This window comes from Globicephala melas, chromosome 12 (assembly GCF_963455315.2).
Source record: "Globicephala melas chromosome 12, mGloMel1.2, whole genome shotgun sequence".
In the NCBI taxonomy this organism is placed as follows: domain Eukaryota; kingdom Metazoa; phylum Chordata; class Mammalia; order Artiodactyla; family Delphinidae; genus Globicephala; species Globicephala melas.
In genome coordinates this window covers 84,059,580-84,073,428 of record NC_083325.1, presented here as the reverse complement: position 1 = coordinate 84,073,428, position 13,849 = coordinate 84,059,580, and the positions used below count along the sequence as shown (strand labels likewise).

Genomic DNA, 13,849 nt, shown 5'->3' with positions numbered 1-13,849 from the left:
GTGCTTCACCTAAATTAGAGCATTTATTACAATAAAGTAGACACTGTCATATCCATTTTAAAAGGACAGACTTGGCTGAGTGACTTACTTGCTGAGATCACATGCTCTGAATGTCAGAAGACATATTTGAATGCAAATCCAAATAATCTAAATACCACACTACATTTGACCCCCAATGGCACGTGACCTTGATCAAAGTAAGGGGCTGCAGGTAACTGTATAAAGCCCTTTTCTGTTCTAAAAGTATGTTCCTATCTTATATGTTTTGGTGGTTCAATCTGCTTACTCTACCAGGCTCTAGGGCAACCTATATTATTAGGTAGTAATTACCAGCTGTGGAATAATCTGCAACCTTTTGAGTATCTTATAAAAGTCTGTTTTATAAAAATACATTATTTTTGTAACTTTTCCCACTTCACATATGTATTTTCATAGGAAAAATCTAGAGTAAAACTAAAAACAAATGCAACGCTTTAACACTCCCTAAAGCCCCATGGTCATGGGGAGCATATTCACATTAGGATTATTTTCTGCACGGCTTGTGGGATCTTAGTTCCCCCCGAACAGGGATTGAACTCCGGCCCTCGGCAGTGACAGCACGGAGTCCTAACCACTGGACCACCAGGAACCTCCCAGGATTATTTTCTAAGAAGCAGTGAGTGCTTACTTTCATGAATCCTTCACTTTTCAATTTGTGCAGTTTGGAGGCAGCATTATGGAGGCGTTTCCTTTGAGAATTCAGGAGAGAGTCCAGCACCTGCCACCATGTACGACAATTCAGCACAAAGGCCAATCCCACTATCGACGCAACTGATATGAGGACAGCATTCACTGTCAGATGCTTTGGGTCAACTCTGAATATAGCCAGAAGAGTAATTCCAGCAATAATGCAGCCAAAGATAAAAAGGAAGATGACAAAAGATGGGAGACAACACGTTTTTTTCCATTTATTTTTACCTGTAATACAACAAATGGTTTTAACATGTCAAGCATCCAGAAAATCTCAATCATTACGGTGACAGCATATAACAAATCTGATGTTCAACTCATGTTTTCATGCACTGCATCCATCCCATCCTCAAGCCCTACATACACACAAAGAAGAGAAGGAGGTCCTACCCTGCGTATCTTCAGTCTTGAATACTCGGAAAAGCCTGGTTGCCAAAAAGCCAAACTCTCTTTCACAAGCATCCGAGAGGGTGGCAATCATTTCAGCCATTGATGTTTCTCCACCTACACTGGACAACCTATTGTAATCTGTAAACAAAAACCTTGGGGAAAGGGGAAAGAAAATGTTACTCAGCTATCTAAAGAAACAATTTCAACATATGTTATCTCTATCATTTAGCCTGTATTTCTTCATGTCTCTTTCAAAAGGTTGCTTTTAAAATTCTAAGGAGGGAAAACAACTTGTAATTAGGTATCTTCCATTTCTAACATCTTATATACTTTTCTCAGGAAAAGGCAATAACAAAAGTTAAATGTAGTAGACTTATATGAAGTAATTCTGACTAAAGGCAGAAAGGGAAAAAGATTATGACAGCTTAGCCAAGGAATCAGACATCTCAATAGATCTCATGATACAACGATTAAAATGATTAAAAGGTGACACCCCGGGCTTCCCTGGTGGCGCAGTGGTTGAGAGTCCACCTGCCAATGCAGGGGACACGGGTTCGTGCCGTGGTCCGGGAAGATCCCACATGCCGCGGAGCGGCTGGGCCTGTGAGCCATGGCCGCTGAGCCTGCGCGTCCAGAGCCTGTGCTCCGCAACGGGAGAGGCCACAACAGTGAGAGGCCCGCGTACCGCAAAAAAAAAAAAAGGTGACACCCCGTATCAGCCAAAAAAAGCTGCACAAAGAAAGTTTTCTAAGCATCAACTGAAGAGATTAAAACCTTGAGAAAATATTATAATAATTAAGAATTGAATGCCATTTAAAAACTCAAGCTTTAGAATGTTTTATTTATAGCTTAAACATCTACCAGGGATTTAGAAAGAAGCTATAAAATATTCATTTCACAGTTGTTCTGCAAAGTAACTGAATTATTCGTATTTTGAGTCTCTGAATGGATATTATTTCTGCATTAGTTCCTTTCTTCCCTTCTACCCCTAAACTAAACTCTCATCTCAATCCTGTAGATAGGCATTGCTTTCAAAATACAATCTAGGATCACACTGTAATATGTATCTGCATGCTATTTTAATTGTTCTAATTTTTTAAAAAAATACCATCTCATTAATTTAAAGTGCTTCTATTTTATATAAAAATATCTTCTCCAATTCTTTTATTACACTCCGCATATTTTCTTTTTACGCTTTTCATTTTAACTTCTCATTTTAAATCCTTTTCTTAATACTCCTATATGTCAATTATTTGTAAGCTTTCATCTTCCTCTCTTATAGTTTTGATGTCTTATCTGGTTTGGCCTATTTACTTTCAGCTCAACTTAAACATATTTTATCTTATAATAATTTTTAAATTCTTAATCTTTCAGTGCATATTTAATTATTTTACTAATTTCTATTGAATTCCTTTTGCTTTCAGTTCTCTAAACTTTTTTTTTTTTCATTTTACTTGCCTCTGGAGCCCTCTAGCCTTCCTTTACTCTTTGACTTACATGTTTCTCATCTTTTCTGAACTGTTTTCTCATACATTTCCTATTTGCTATTAAAAATAATTTTAGAGGAGTGGGTAAATATATTTCCACAGGTGAGGAAAGAGCAGCTCAGAGCGCAAGCTGAATTGCCAAAGTTACACCCTGATGTAAACAGATGCCAAGACTCCTTTCACTCTTTTCAAATAGACCAGCACTCTTTTCAAATTTGTCCAAAGGATGACAACAGGTGTCATAAGGGGGGAACATGGGTTTATGCTCAAATAAAATTCGGTAAATCAAAGTTAACTTGATCTCTTTATGAAAAGGTGTCTCTGATCCTTTAATGTACAAGAGGGAGCTATAATATGAAGTGTTTCCCACACAGATTTGACCAGGGAGTATTTGTTTGCTTTACTTCTCACATTAAAAAGTTTAAGGGACCAATGTTTTTTTGGAATATACATTGAGAAATGATGCATTATAAACTTTTACTTGCTTCATCTTATTAAAAGTTACTTCTGTCAAAGGGACCAACTCACCTCACAGGTAAAGCTTTAGTGGTTTGCTCTGGCAATTCAGGCGGATTCACAAACATCAATTTGAGGAGGAGCTCCAAATACCCAATATGTCTTGCCAATCTAGTACTGAGGACCCAGGCCCAATTCCAATTCTCTCCTTCCCTTCGTCCACCAAAGTAAACGACAACTGAAATTCACGGTTTAAAACAAAATTATCCAGAACAATCATTAGTCAAGCAGCCTCTTTTCTCCAAACAGTCAAGTATCAAGTAGTAACAGGCAGACTTACATAATTTTCATGGTCCCATTCCATTTCCTAACTACTCCTCAAAGAATTACTCAATTAATTAACCTCCCCCAACATACATCAGGTATGTGAAAAATGGAAAGTAAGCTGACTAAAATATGACATAAGAAACACAATCAGAAAGATAATGCCTTAAACAGAAACATAACCCTTAGTTCAGATTCAAACATAAAGACTGGTTTTATCACTACTTGCAAATGCTGAAGTTACCAGTAGTTCCTCCAAAGGTAAATCTATTTCCTTTCTTGCAACTGAAGACACTCGCGAGAACAGGGATTATATATATTTATTACTTTGCTTTTAGATAAAATAAAAATTACAGGCATGGTCAAAATGATCAAGAGCATGTCATGACAGCTATAAAAACTTATTTTTAAAAAAGGACTTAAATATAAATCATTAATTAACATATAAAAGGGAAAGTATAATAAATAAAAGTTCTGCTTCAATATTAACAAGTAGTGCACTAGTTTTTAAAGCTGTACCAGCCAGGCTGGGAACAATGTTCCTCTAGGCCAACTTACAAAATAGCAAAAAATCAATTTTCTCACCTAATTATGAAAATCTCTTACAGACTTTAGGAGAAAGATATAGATACAATTTTAAGTAAAACAATGAGTTTTGACATTCTCTACATTTTTGAAAAAGACAAAAGGCAAAGACTTACTAAAAAATATATATAAGAGAGCCAAGAAGCTCAATGACACGGCTATTCCAAGATTTGGGTCAATCGTAAAAGCAAACAATAAACCAAGGCCTCCACAAAGGAGCAGGGTCAGAAATACTATAAGCCATGAAAACTGAAAAAGAGGTTCAATCTGTTGTCCTGCAAAGGTTTTCATTTCATCTGAAAGAGAATTTAATATGAAAACATTATTTGTTTTATTTAAGAAATACAACTTCAAACATTTTGAAAATTTCACATTTTCAATATTAACATTTACTGAGCACTTACCAAGTCCCTAGATAGAATGCTGGTACTTAACCATTTTAACCAACGTTCTCTTCTGATAAGAATCTCATTCCCTAGGGGTACCTGTACCCTTGACCCTTGTCCTACCCACTCTCTTGCTTCCTACTGAAAATGCACAAAATCCTCTTTCGTATATTCCCATCTGTTAAGATTTTGATATTTATTCTTGCGGTTTGTATCACACAATCAACAAGGTACTGTTTCCAGATATAAAACTAAAAACTATTTTTCTGTCATGTGTCTTCAAACTATTATACCTAGCTATAGCACCACCATTTCTCCCCGCTCCTCCTCACCCCTTCTCCCTCCAATTACATTTGAGGATCACTGCTCTTAAAGGTGTGTGCTCAGTCCAGATGAGCCCTGAACAAGGCATTCTTACTACTAAACTTAGCAAGAATTTTATAGGCAATACTGACACCTGTCCTTGAAGAACGAGTGAGATTTTGCCAAACTAAAGGAGTGGGGCTTAGCGGGGAGGTGGGGGACCTGTCCAGGAAGCTCCTAGTAGAGGAGGCCACTCAGGAAGGGTCTAGTGGGCTCGCGTGGGCGCAGAGAGCCCCTACGCCTACAGCCCTGAGCACACACGGGGGGGCAGTCCCGGCAGGGGTGCTCACGCAAACTGACAGTCTGTGAAGGACCTGGGTAGGACAGTTATAAACAGCACTCGCAGGGAATGTGCTACGAAGGGGTTTTAAGTATGCTATAACATAGCTGGATCTCTGTTTTAGAAACAGAACTCAAATAACGGTGTAGAGGATCAACCACATACCCATACATAAAACTCTATTCTACCATACGACCCAGCAATCCCACTACTGGGCATATACCCTGAGAAAACCATAATTCAAAAAGAGTCATGTACCAAAATGTTCATTGCAGCTCTATTTACAATAGCCAGGACATGGAAGCAACCTAAGTGTCCATCAACAGATGAATGGATAAAGAAGATGTAGCACATATATACAATGGAATGTTACTCAGCCATAGAAATGAAATTGAGTTATTTTTAGTGAGGTGGACGGACCTAGACTCTGTCATACAGAGTGAAGTTAAGTCAGAAAGAGAAAAACAAATACCATATGCTAACACATATATATGGAATCTAAGAAAGAAAAAAAAAAAAGGTCATGAAGAACCTAGGGGCAAGACACAGACCTACTAGAGAATGGACTTGAGGATATGGGGAGGGGTAAGGGTAAGCTGTGACAAAGTGAGAGAGTGGCATGGACGTATATACACTACCAAACGTAAAACAGATAGCTAGCAGGAAGCAGCCGCATAGCACAGGGAGATCAGCTCGGTGCTTTGTGACCACCTAGACGGGTGGGATAGGGACGGTGGGAGGGAGGGAGATGCAAGAGGGAAGAGATATGTATATTTATAACTGATATGTATATGTATAACATATGTATAACTGATTCACTTTGTTATAAAGCAGAAACTAACACACCATTGTAAAGCAATTATACTCCAATAAAGATGTTTAAAAAAAAAAAACTCCATTCTTCTTTACTTAAAAAAACAAAAATACACAAGAGAAAACTTTGTTATATATGCAGACTTTTTACAAACATACCTTCTAGTTTCTTGAGCAAGAAGGATTTCCCACTTCCCCACTGTGCATACAGCCCCACACAAATGGGCGGCTGCATGGTAGGTTCACTGAGAATATCTGCCAGGGCACTGCTATACAAATCATAACCAAGCATGTCACCATCTGTTTCCGTAGGAGACAAGTGTCCTGTAATTATAAACACATCATATCCTTGCATTAAAGACATTACTATTAAAAAGTAGCATCAATTTTCATTTATTAATTGTTTACTTAATTGAGGAAAAACACTTATTTTAAATGGTTAGACCTGTGTAAAAATAGGTTCAGAGGTGCTTAAGTTAATACCATATTTCATAAAACTTAAGATACCTACTAATTATAAGATGCATCATTATTATGTACGACTAAGAAAGAAAAAGTGCTGCCAATTTATGACACGATGCTTTCTTACCCATCAATTATAAGACATATTCCAACTTCAGGGATGCTAAAATGTGGAGTAAAGTAGATTTTACAATCGATAAAATGATTAAAACAATAACTAGTCCTTCAGAATCATTTTAATATGTATAATACCTATATAAAGAATGCTATGTTAGTGAAAATCGTAATAGATAACCAGAGAAAACGAGACATTCTATGGTTCCAGACAGAAAGGTTCAATAACTTAAAAAGAGCAATTCTCCCCCACATTAATCTACCACTTTAAGGCAATTCCAATAATAATATTCCATGAGGGTGTTTTGAAAAGCTGAAAAGCAAGAAGAACATGTAAAAATAGCTATGAAAAATAAATTTAAAGACTACCAAAAAGTAGCTGTCTTTGAAGAAGAATCAAAATACATTCTAAAGCTACAATAATTATAACATCACAGAACTCACACAGGATATTAACATGTGGCATTTCAAATCAGTGGGGAAAGGATGAATTAGTAAGTGGTATTGGGAGAAGTAAGCCATCCATTTTTTTAAATAAAATTAAAACTCTGCATCTCATACTTTAACAAAAATAAGTTTCTGAAACATTAAAAAATTAAATGTAAAGAGTAAAACTATAAAAGCACTAGGAGAAAATATAAGAGAAAAAACTATAAAAATCTTTGTGTGGAAAAGGCCTTTCTTTCTCAATATAATACTAAAGCCAGAACTGCAGGAAAAGACCAACAAGTAAACTACAAATTTATATAACTATTGGATGGGGAATTAAAAAACCCCCATAAGCACGGGAGAGAGATACAATATATAGGCTGGATCCAGGATCAATATCCTTAAAGACACAAAAATCAATTTTTAAATAATTTTAAAAACTCAAGAAAAAAGACAGCAAAGGATACAAAGAGGAAAATAGCAAAAATGCAAATAGCCTATGAACATATTAAAAGATCTCAATCTCACTAATAATTTTACAATGCCAATTACAATGAAATTTTTTCTTATTGATCTGATTAGAAAGCTTAAGGAAGCTGGAAATATCCAGTTTTAGCAAGGTTGCAGGAAACTGCACTATCATACATGGTCTAAGGAAGGAGAAATTGTTACAACCATTTTGGAAAGTCTATCAAAATTGAACATCCACTGACTTGCCAATTCTACTTCTGGGAGTTTATTCCAAGAAAATAATCCTAAAAATAAGAGTTAACAGATATACGTACAAAAAAGATGTTCACTTCAGCACTAGCTTTTAACAGCAAAACAAACCAAATATTCATCAATAAAGAACTGAATGTACTATTAGAACTTAGAATGAAAGATTGTGCAACAATTAAAATATGGTATAGTTCATTATTTAAAACTTTTATATTATGGTATCTCAAGTTTTTTAAGGCTATATACATAGTATAAAACATTTTTAGAAATGTAAAGAAAATCTTGGCAAGTCATTCAAACAATTACAAATTAGGAGATAAAGGACAATAGGAAATTTGAACTTTCTACTCTATTCGTGTTTTAATTCTTAAAATTTAATGTGTGCATTATTATCAACAGAAAAAAATATTTTAAAATATAACTCATAATGTTGAACAGAATCATACTTGCTTATGTAAGTAAACAGCTAAACTGGAAGGTGGCAGGATTCTACTATCTCCTGTTGGTTTCTGGGACTAACATGTCTGTTTTTTAACTCTAGTAGAAAACTGTTCCGTATTTCAAAAGACCACATGTGAATGATTACATTCTCATGTGCATCCTTTACAAGCAAAAACTATTTTAGTACAACATTCAAGGCATTATGTGCTAGATGTTATGGAGGATACAAGAAGAAAGAATCCCTGCCCTGAATAACTTGGAATCTGGAAGGGAGAAAATTCTAAAAGAAATAAGGGAGAAAATTTTAAAAGAAACAAAATAAAAGGCCATATGTAATAAGTATTAAAAAAGGAAATATAAACACAAATGCTTAAGTATTCAAATGAGGCAAAAATTGTATCTGGTTAGGCAGATCAGTTAAAACGTCACTGAGAACAAGACAACTGACTCCAGCCTTGGAGAGAGATGATTTTAACAAGAACGTTCATGGGGATGGAGAGGACACAGCACAAGCAAAGGTAGAGAGCCACACTCTGAAAACAGAGTGCATTTTGATAAAAGCACAAAGAATACCTGAGAGAATAACAGGGGGAAGAGAGTTTTAGAAAAGTAGGCTAGATTTCTAGAAGTCTTAAAAGCTGATTGTTGACTCTGAATGTACTTAATGTGAATGTTACAATATAATGCAAAACAGCTTTAGACAGGGAAAAGTTATTTTTCTACAGTAAAGTAATAACTTTCTTAACTTTTATAATCTTCAGTTAAGTGAGAAATGCAAAACTGCTGGAAGTCTCTTAATTTTTTCATAGACATTCATTTCTTAAAAGCCCAGTTAGGTACAAAACCCAATACTTACTGGCTCCAAATATTTGAGTTAAAATACTTTTCTGATGGCTACAGTCAATGTTGTAGGGAGTCTCGCCTGCTTTGTTGGGCCTATAAAGTAACCGTCCATCTTTGGGATTTCTTAAAAGAAGTTCTGCCAGTTTCCGACTCCTCCCACGAATAGCAATATGCAAAGGAGTGTCTCCTTTCTGTAAAATAGTGGCAGGAAACTTGAACTTTCACATTTCTTACATATAGTACATACAGAGTAACAATTTTCATGCTTCTATAAAATAACAGAAAATCCGAACTTTTCATATTTTTCATATAGAATGTATAAATAATATGAATTTTTATCTCTGTAACCTCCCCACAATTTCTTTCTCTAGTTCCTTCCCTAGCTTTTCTCAGGTATTATTTCTCCCACAGCCTTCTAGAACGAAAGAGGACAAGCAACAGGCTTTTTCCTTGTGGCTCCTCCCAGGCCCTGGATCCACCTCCATCACAGGTTAGTAACCATCTATCATCCAGATACTTACTGTCCACAGATGTCAACCACCTTCCTCAACTAATTTATATTCTATTTCACAACGTGGTCTCCATTTGTCTAGACAGCTTCCCAATCCATGCTGATATTCCACTAGCACAAGCGACCTCGTCCTTCCTCACGCCCTTTGTCACCATTATGTTAGTTCCCTACATTCTCTTCCTCAGAGTCCTCTATGTTGAATCCATCCTTCTCTGGCTACTACAACTTCTTCCGTTCTCCTCAGCTTTCACGGCTCCCTAACATCAACCTGCCTTCTTCCCTTATTAGAATCTCCATCATATTAGTATTCGCATCCAACACTAAGGAAAGAAAACTAATACGTAAAAAAAAAAAAACAAATTCAGTCCGCAAGGTGTTCTCCACTTTTTACTTCACAAACATCTCTCTTAAAGACAATGACCCACAAGTTAACAAATGAAATTCTCAGTTCTCACCCACTCACTTCCTGTGGCTTCTACAGCACAACCTTATCGTGATTTTGAATCTCCTCTTCTGCCTCAGGTCTACTTCCTCCTTTTCTAGATTCCCTTCCTACATCCTAATTATGGCAGAAAAGCTACGTATCGAGCTCACTATATAGTAAGGCACTGAGCTGGATAATTTGGGGGATATGGAGATGATAGACAAAACAGTCCATGGCCTTAACTAAGTTACAATGTAACAGGAGGAGACTGGATAAACATGCACATTCGTAAAACAAACTAGAATGTGACACACGCTGTAAGGAAAGTTTGACCTCAGCTTCCATCTTTCTTCCAAACTGATGATCTTAGTCACTTCCATGCAGCTCTCATCTCTTGGTAACTAACTGTGAAATTCCTATCACCAGCCTTGATTTCTGGCCCAAATTCAAGCCCTATCGGTCACGGCCTCCTGAACGTCTTAGCCTTCAAACTAACCACATCTAAACTGAATTTCACCATCTTATTTCTCCACCTGAACTCCATTTCTTATCCCCAAACATGTGAGAAGGAAGAATATCATCAGTGGCATTTCAGCCAGACACAAAATTTCTGAAAATGCAGAGAAGACATCAACACACCCTGCCTGTTTATGCTGAAGATAAACAGAGATTGGTGATGGGCCAGGTAAAAATAACATTAATCTTTATTCTTAAATTTTTTTTATGTAATCCTTTATGAAGAGCCAGGTTCAAGACTTTTACAAGTTTGTATTCCAAATTCGAGCAGGACAGCACCTTATTCATCCTTTGTAAGTATGTGTGAACGAATGCACATTCACTCCAAGAACATTCCAGATATCACGTGTGCTTCTCAGCAAGTATGTGCTGACTTAAGACAAAGCACACACAACAGGGTCCGAGACAGGGCACCTTAAAGGGCACGTAGTCCAGTGGGGTTCCCTTTTGCAAATTAGGGGACCAGTGCCAGAAAGTAGTCAACAGCAGAATGAGAAAAACAGGCAATACAGAAGTTTTCTAGAAAGTTAAGTATATTCAATTTCAACAACTTCTCTTTGACTTTATGCCCTCACTTTTAAGATTAAAATTTTTCTTTATATTTTCTTTCTTTTATATTAATATGATATTAATATACATTAATATATATACCATATATAAATACATTAATATGGTAATAATAGGTAGGAGGCTTTTCTGTGTTTTTTTTAATAATGTTTCTTGATAAAATAAAAGGCAAATATATATAAATTCTGTGTTTTTTGTTTAATTGCCTCACGAATAATAAAAAGATAAGCTTCAATCTATTATGGATTAGGAGAGCCCAAATCATATTATATATTCAGAGGGAAAAATTTATATTTCTTAGTTCATACAGAAATAACTTCTTTTCTGTGAGGAAATCAATTTGAAGTAGAGAAAGAAACCTGCTTAAAATGCAGACCAACTAAAACCAGGAATCAATTCTATATGAAGTATTAAGCAATTGAGAGTTAAATTTATTACGGAAAATATGAACATTCCTCTAAAAGGATTAAGGCAAGGACACATGGCAGAACATCTCTCCTGCTGGTGAACGTGAATGCCAGTCTCCTTTGAGAGTCTATCTTCTCCAGCCCCTTTTGGATTCTTTCTTCCTGTTTCTCTGAACAAGCTCCACACCTGATGACATCCTCCTTGCATGGTGGTCAATGCGCCTTGCCATAACTGATCTGAGCCATAGAGGGAACCTCTGAAGCAGCTGCTTTGCTGCATACTGAGCCCGCCCACTCCTCAGCATGCTCTCAGAACAGCCAAGAAGATCTCACAGCATCCAAATCCCACACAAATAGCCCCAGCAAGTAATCTCTCCCTCCACAAAATAAAATCAGACCCCCATTAAACCCACCGGATATACAGTCAGTCTACCTATAGCCCTCAAAAAAAACTGCTCTCTACATAGATGTTTTTACCTTATCTACGGCAGATACTTTAGCTCCTTTATCCAGCAGCAGCTCTACTACTTCTATATTTCTCATCTTGGTAGCCTTTATAAGAGGTGTTTCACCATCCTGTGGGCACAGATAAGAAAGTTTGCCAGATTAATACCTTTACTCCTAAATCTTTAAAGTCACATAAACACACGTGTCAAGAATTCAAATATCTGACCAGTCTATATTGAAAATGTTCTCAAGGAAACATAGTTGGAAAAACTAACAAGTGCTTTTCCTTTCATAACCAATCACTTGTATCAAAATACTTTTATATCACTCAACAGAGCAAGAGATGTGCCCCACTACTTATCAGCCGCTTCTGCCCCTCACCACTGTCTTTCCCCAGGCCCACCGCTGACACCTGCGCCACCTCCTCCAGAGGCTGCTTCCCGTTCTGACCACCTCACCCAAGTAGCCCACTACCTAGCCTGTCAATGTCCAGACAAGCCAGCGTCTAGATCTGTCAGATGTTGTCACCAGCGCCTCTGTGCTTCTAAGGAAGGACCTGTGTACAACAGGGAAACAACCTGATACGAGCAGTATGCCTTTGGGAAACCTTAAAAGAGTTTACAATTGCTTTCAAAATCAAATTAATAGAAATAAGAAGAGACCACAGTTCAGCACTGAATTAGGAAAAAGCAAAATCTGGTCAGAAGCCACGTGTGGTCACAGTAGCTGACACAAAGGTCTAAAAGAAAAAGAAACAAGATTCCAAGGAGCCACCACCTGCAAAGCAGAAGGTATCCCAGGAGAAGCTCTGCCCCAGGGCACTGAGGTTACCATCACTGGTTCAGAAGATGCTGCTCCAAATCTCTAACGGATGAAATAGGATTGTCTTACGGGTGATTCCGTAAGTTTGCTTTATTCATTCCTGCCATTTCAATCCAGAACTCCAAATATATTTTCCTCATGGACAACTATCACATGTAAAGCCAAATATAATCACTAAAGTCTTATACAGTTTTATACTTTCCACATGATTTGAGTAAAATAGACTAAAAGTGGTTGGTTTGGGGAACCAATAACCACACACAATGATATTTTAAAAGGAAATGTGTTCTGCATTCCAAACAACAGGAGCATAAAATAATTCTGGGGAAATGATCTGTCCACAATTTATGAAGAGCTGATACTGTACTTTCTGATTAAAATAAATTAAATAACAATTAAAATAAATTACACATTGCATTTTGCTGTGAATACACAACTCCTGAAAGGATATAAACTTACTCCTCAATTTAATACAGAACATTTCCAGTTAAATCAGTATAATTCTAATATCAAACAACTGTAAAAAATTGAAAAAAATAAGCAGTACTAACATTCAGCACTAGGTATTGCTAAGAGAACAGAAATGTCGTTTATACCTTTGTGCATATTTCAGTGTCAGGATTGCACTGTAAGATATCTCTCACCATCGTTGCATTTCCTTTCTCAACAGCCCAATACAAAGCAGTTTTATTGTCCTGCATAATAAAAAAATCAACAACCACTTCACATAAGATATAGTATTAAAAACTTCTATTTGTAAATATAAAACATTATTAACATTCCTATTAAAGCATTAATATATCTTACCAAGAAGCAGCATGGTAGAAAATAACATTAATCCTTATTCTATCTTGCATTTACTTGTGAGAAATTCTTTATGAAAGAAGCCTAAGAAAACTTAATACTTCTTGACTGAGAAAGCAGCAACCCCACATAGTTGATAAGGGAAACTATGCTTTTGGAAAGCAAACAGGTTTCAGGACCCTGCACTATGTTGGAAGTCATCAGTACCTGAGCTCTGTATCCTGTGATAAGTCACATAAATATTCTGACTTTCGGCTTTTGGCTTTTCATCTGCCCAATCTTTTCAAAAGATAATGCATAAGAGTGTACTACACAAACATATGGTGAATTGTTTTTTTACCATGTTTAGCTTTCTTAATCTCTATACTGCACCTATATACTGATCTTCATCAGATCCTTTAAAATCCTATCTAGTTCAAAAACCAAAAACAGATCCATGTGGACTTTGAATGCAGAGGTAGAGAACAAAAACACTGACTAAAACATAGGAAAACAAAATTGACAGACACAAAGGAGATCGGTAAAAGTC

The 13,849-nt window shown here is 36.5% G+C and overlaps 1 protein-coding gene across 16 annotated transcripts in view; it reads right to left on the bottom strand.

Moving 5' to 3' along the window:
* Positions 1 to 13,849, bottom strand: part of KIDINS220 (kinase D interacting substrate 220) — a 104,043-nt gene that overhangs the window by 62,480 nt on the left and 27,714 nt on the right. For all 16 annotated transcript variants that reach the window (XM_060309785.1, XM_060309793.1, XM_060309794.1 and 13 more), the window contains exons 10-17: positions 13,113 to 13,211; positions 11,725 to 11,823; positions 8,836 to 9,013; positions 5,973 to 6,137; positions 4,088 to 4,267; positions 3,135 to 3,300; positions 1,120 to 1,271; positions 668 to 957 (exon numbers count right to left, since the gene is read on the bottom strand). In XM_060309785.1, the coding sequence (XP_060165768.1) occupies positions 668 to 957; positions 1,120 to 1,271; positions 3,135 to 3,300; positions 4,088 to 4,267; positions 5,973 to 6,137; positions 8,836 to 9,013; positions 11,725 to 11,823; positions 13,113 to 13,211 (1,329 nt within the window). The remainder of the gene's footprint in view (positions 1 to 667; positions 958 to 1,119; positions 1,272 to 3,134; positions 3,301 to 4,087; positions 4,268 to 5,972; positions 6,138 to 8,835; positions 9,014 to 11,724; positions 11,824 to 13,112; positions 13,212 to 13,849) is intronic.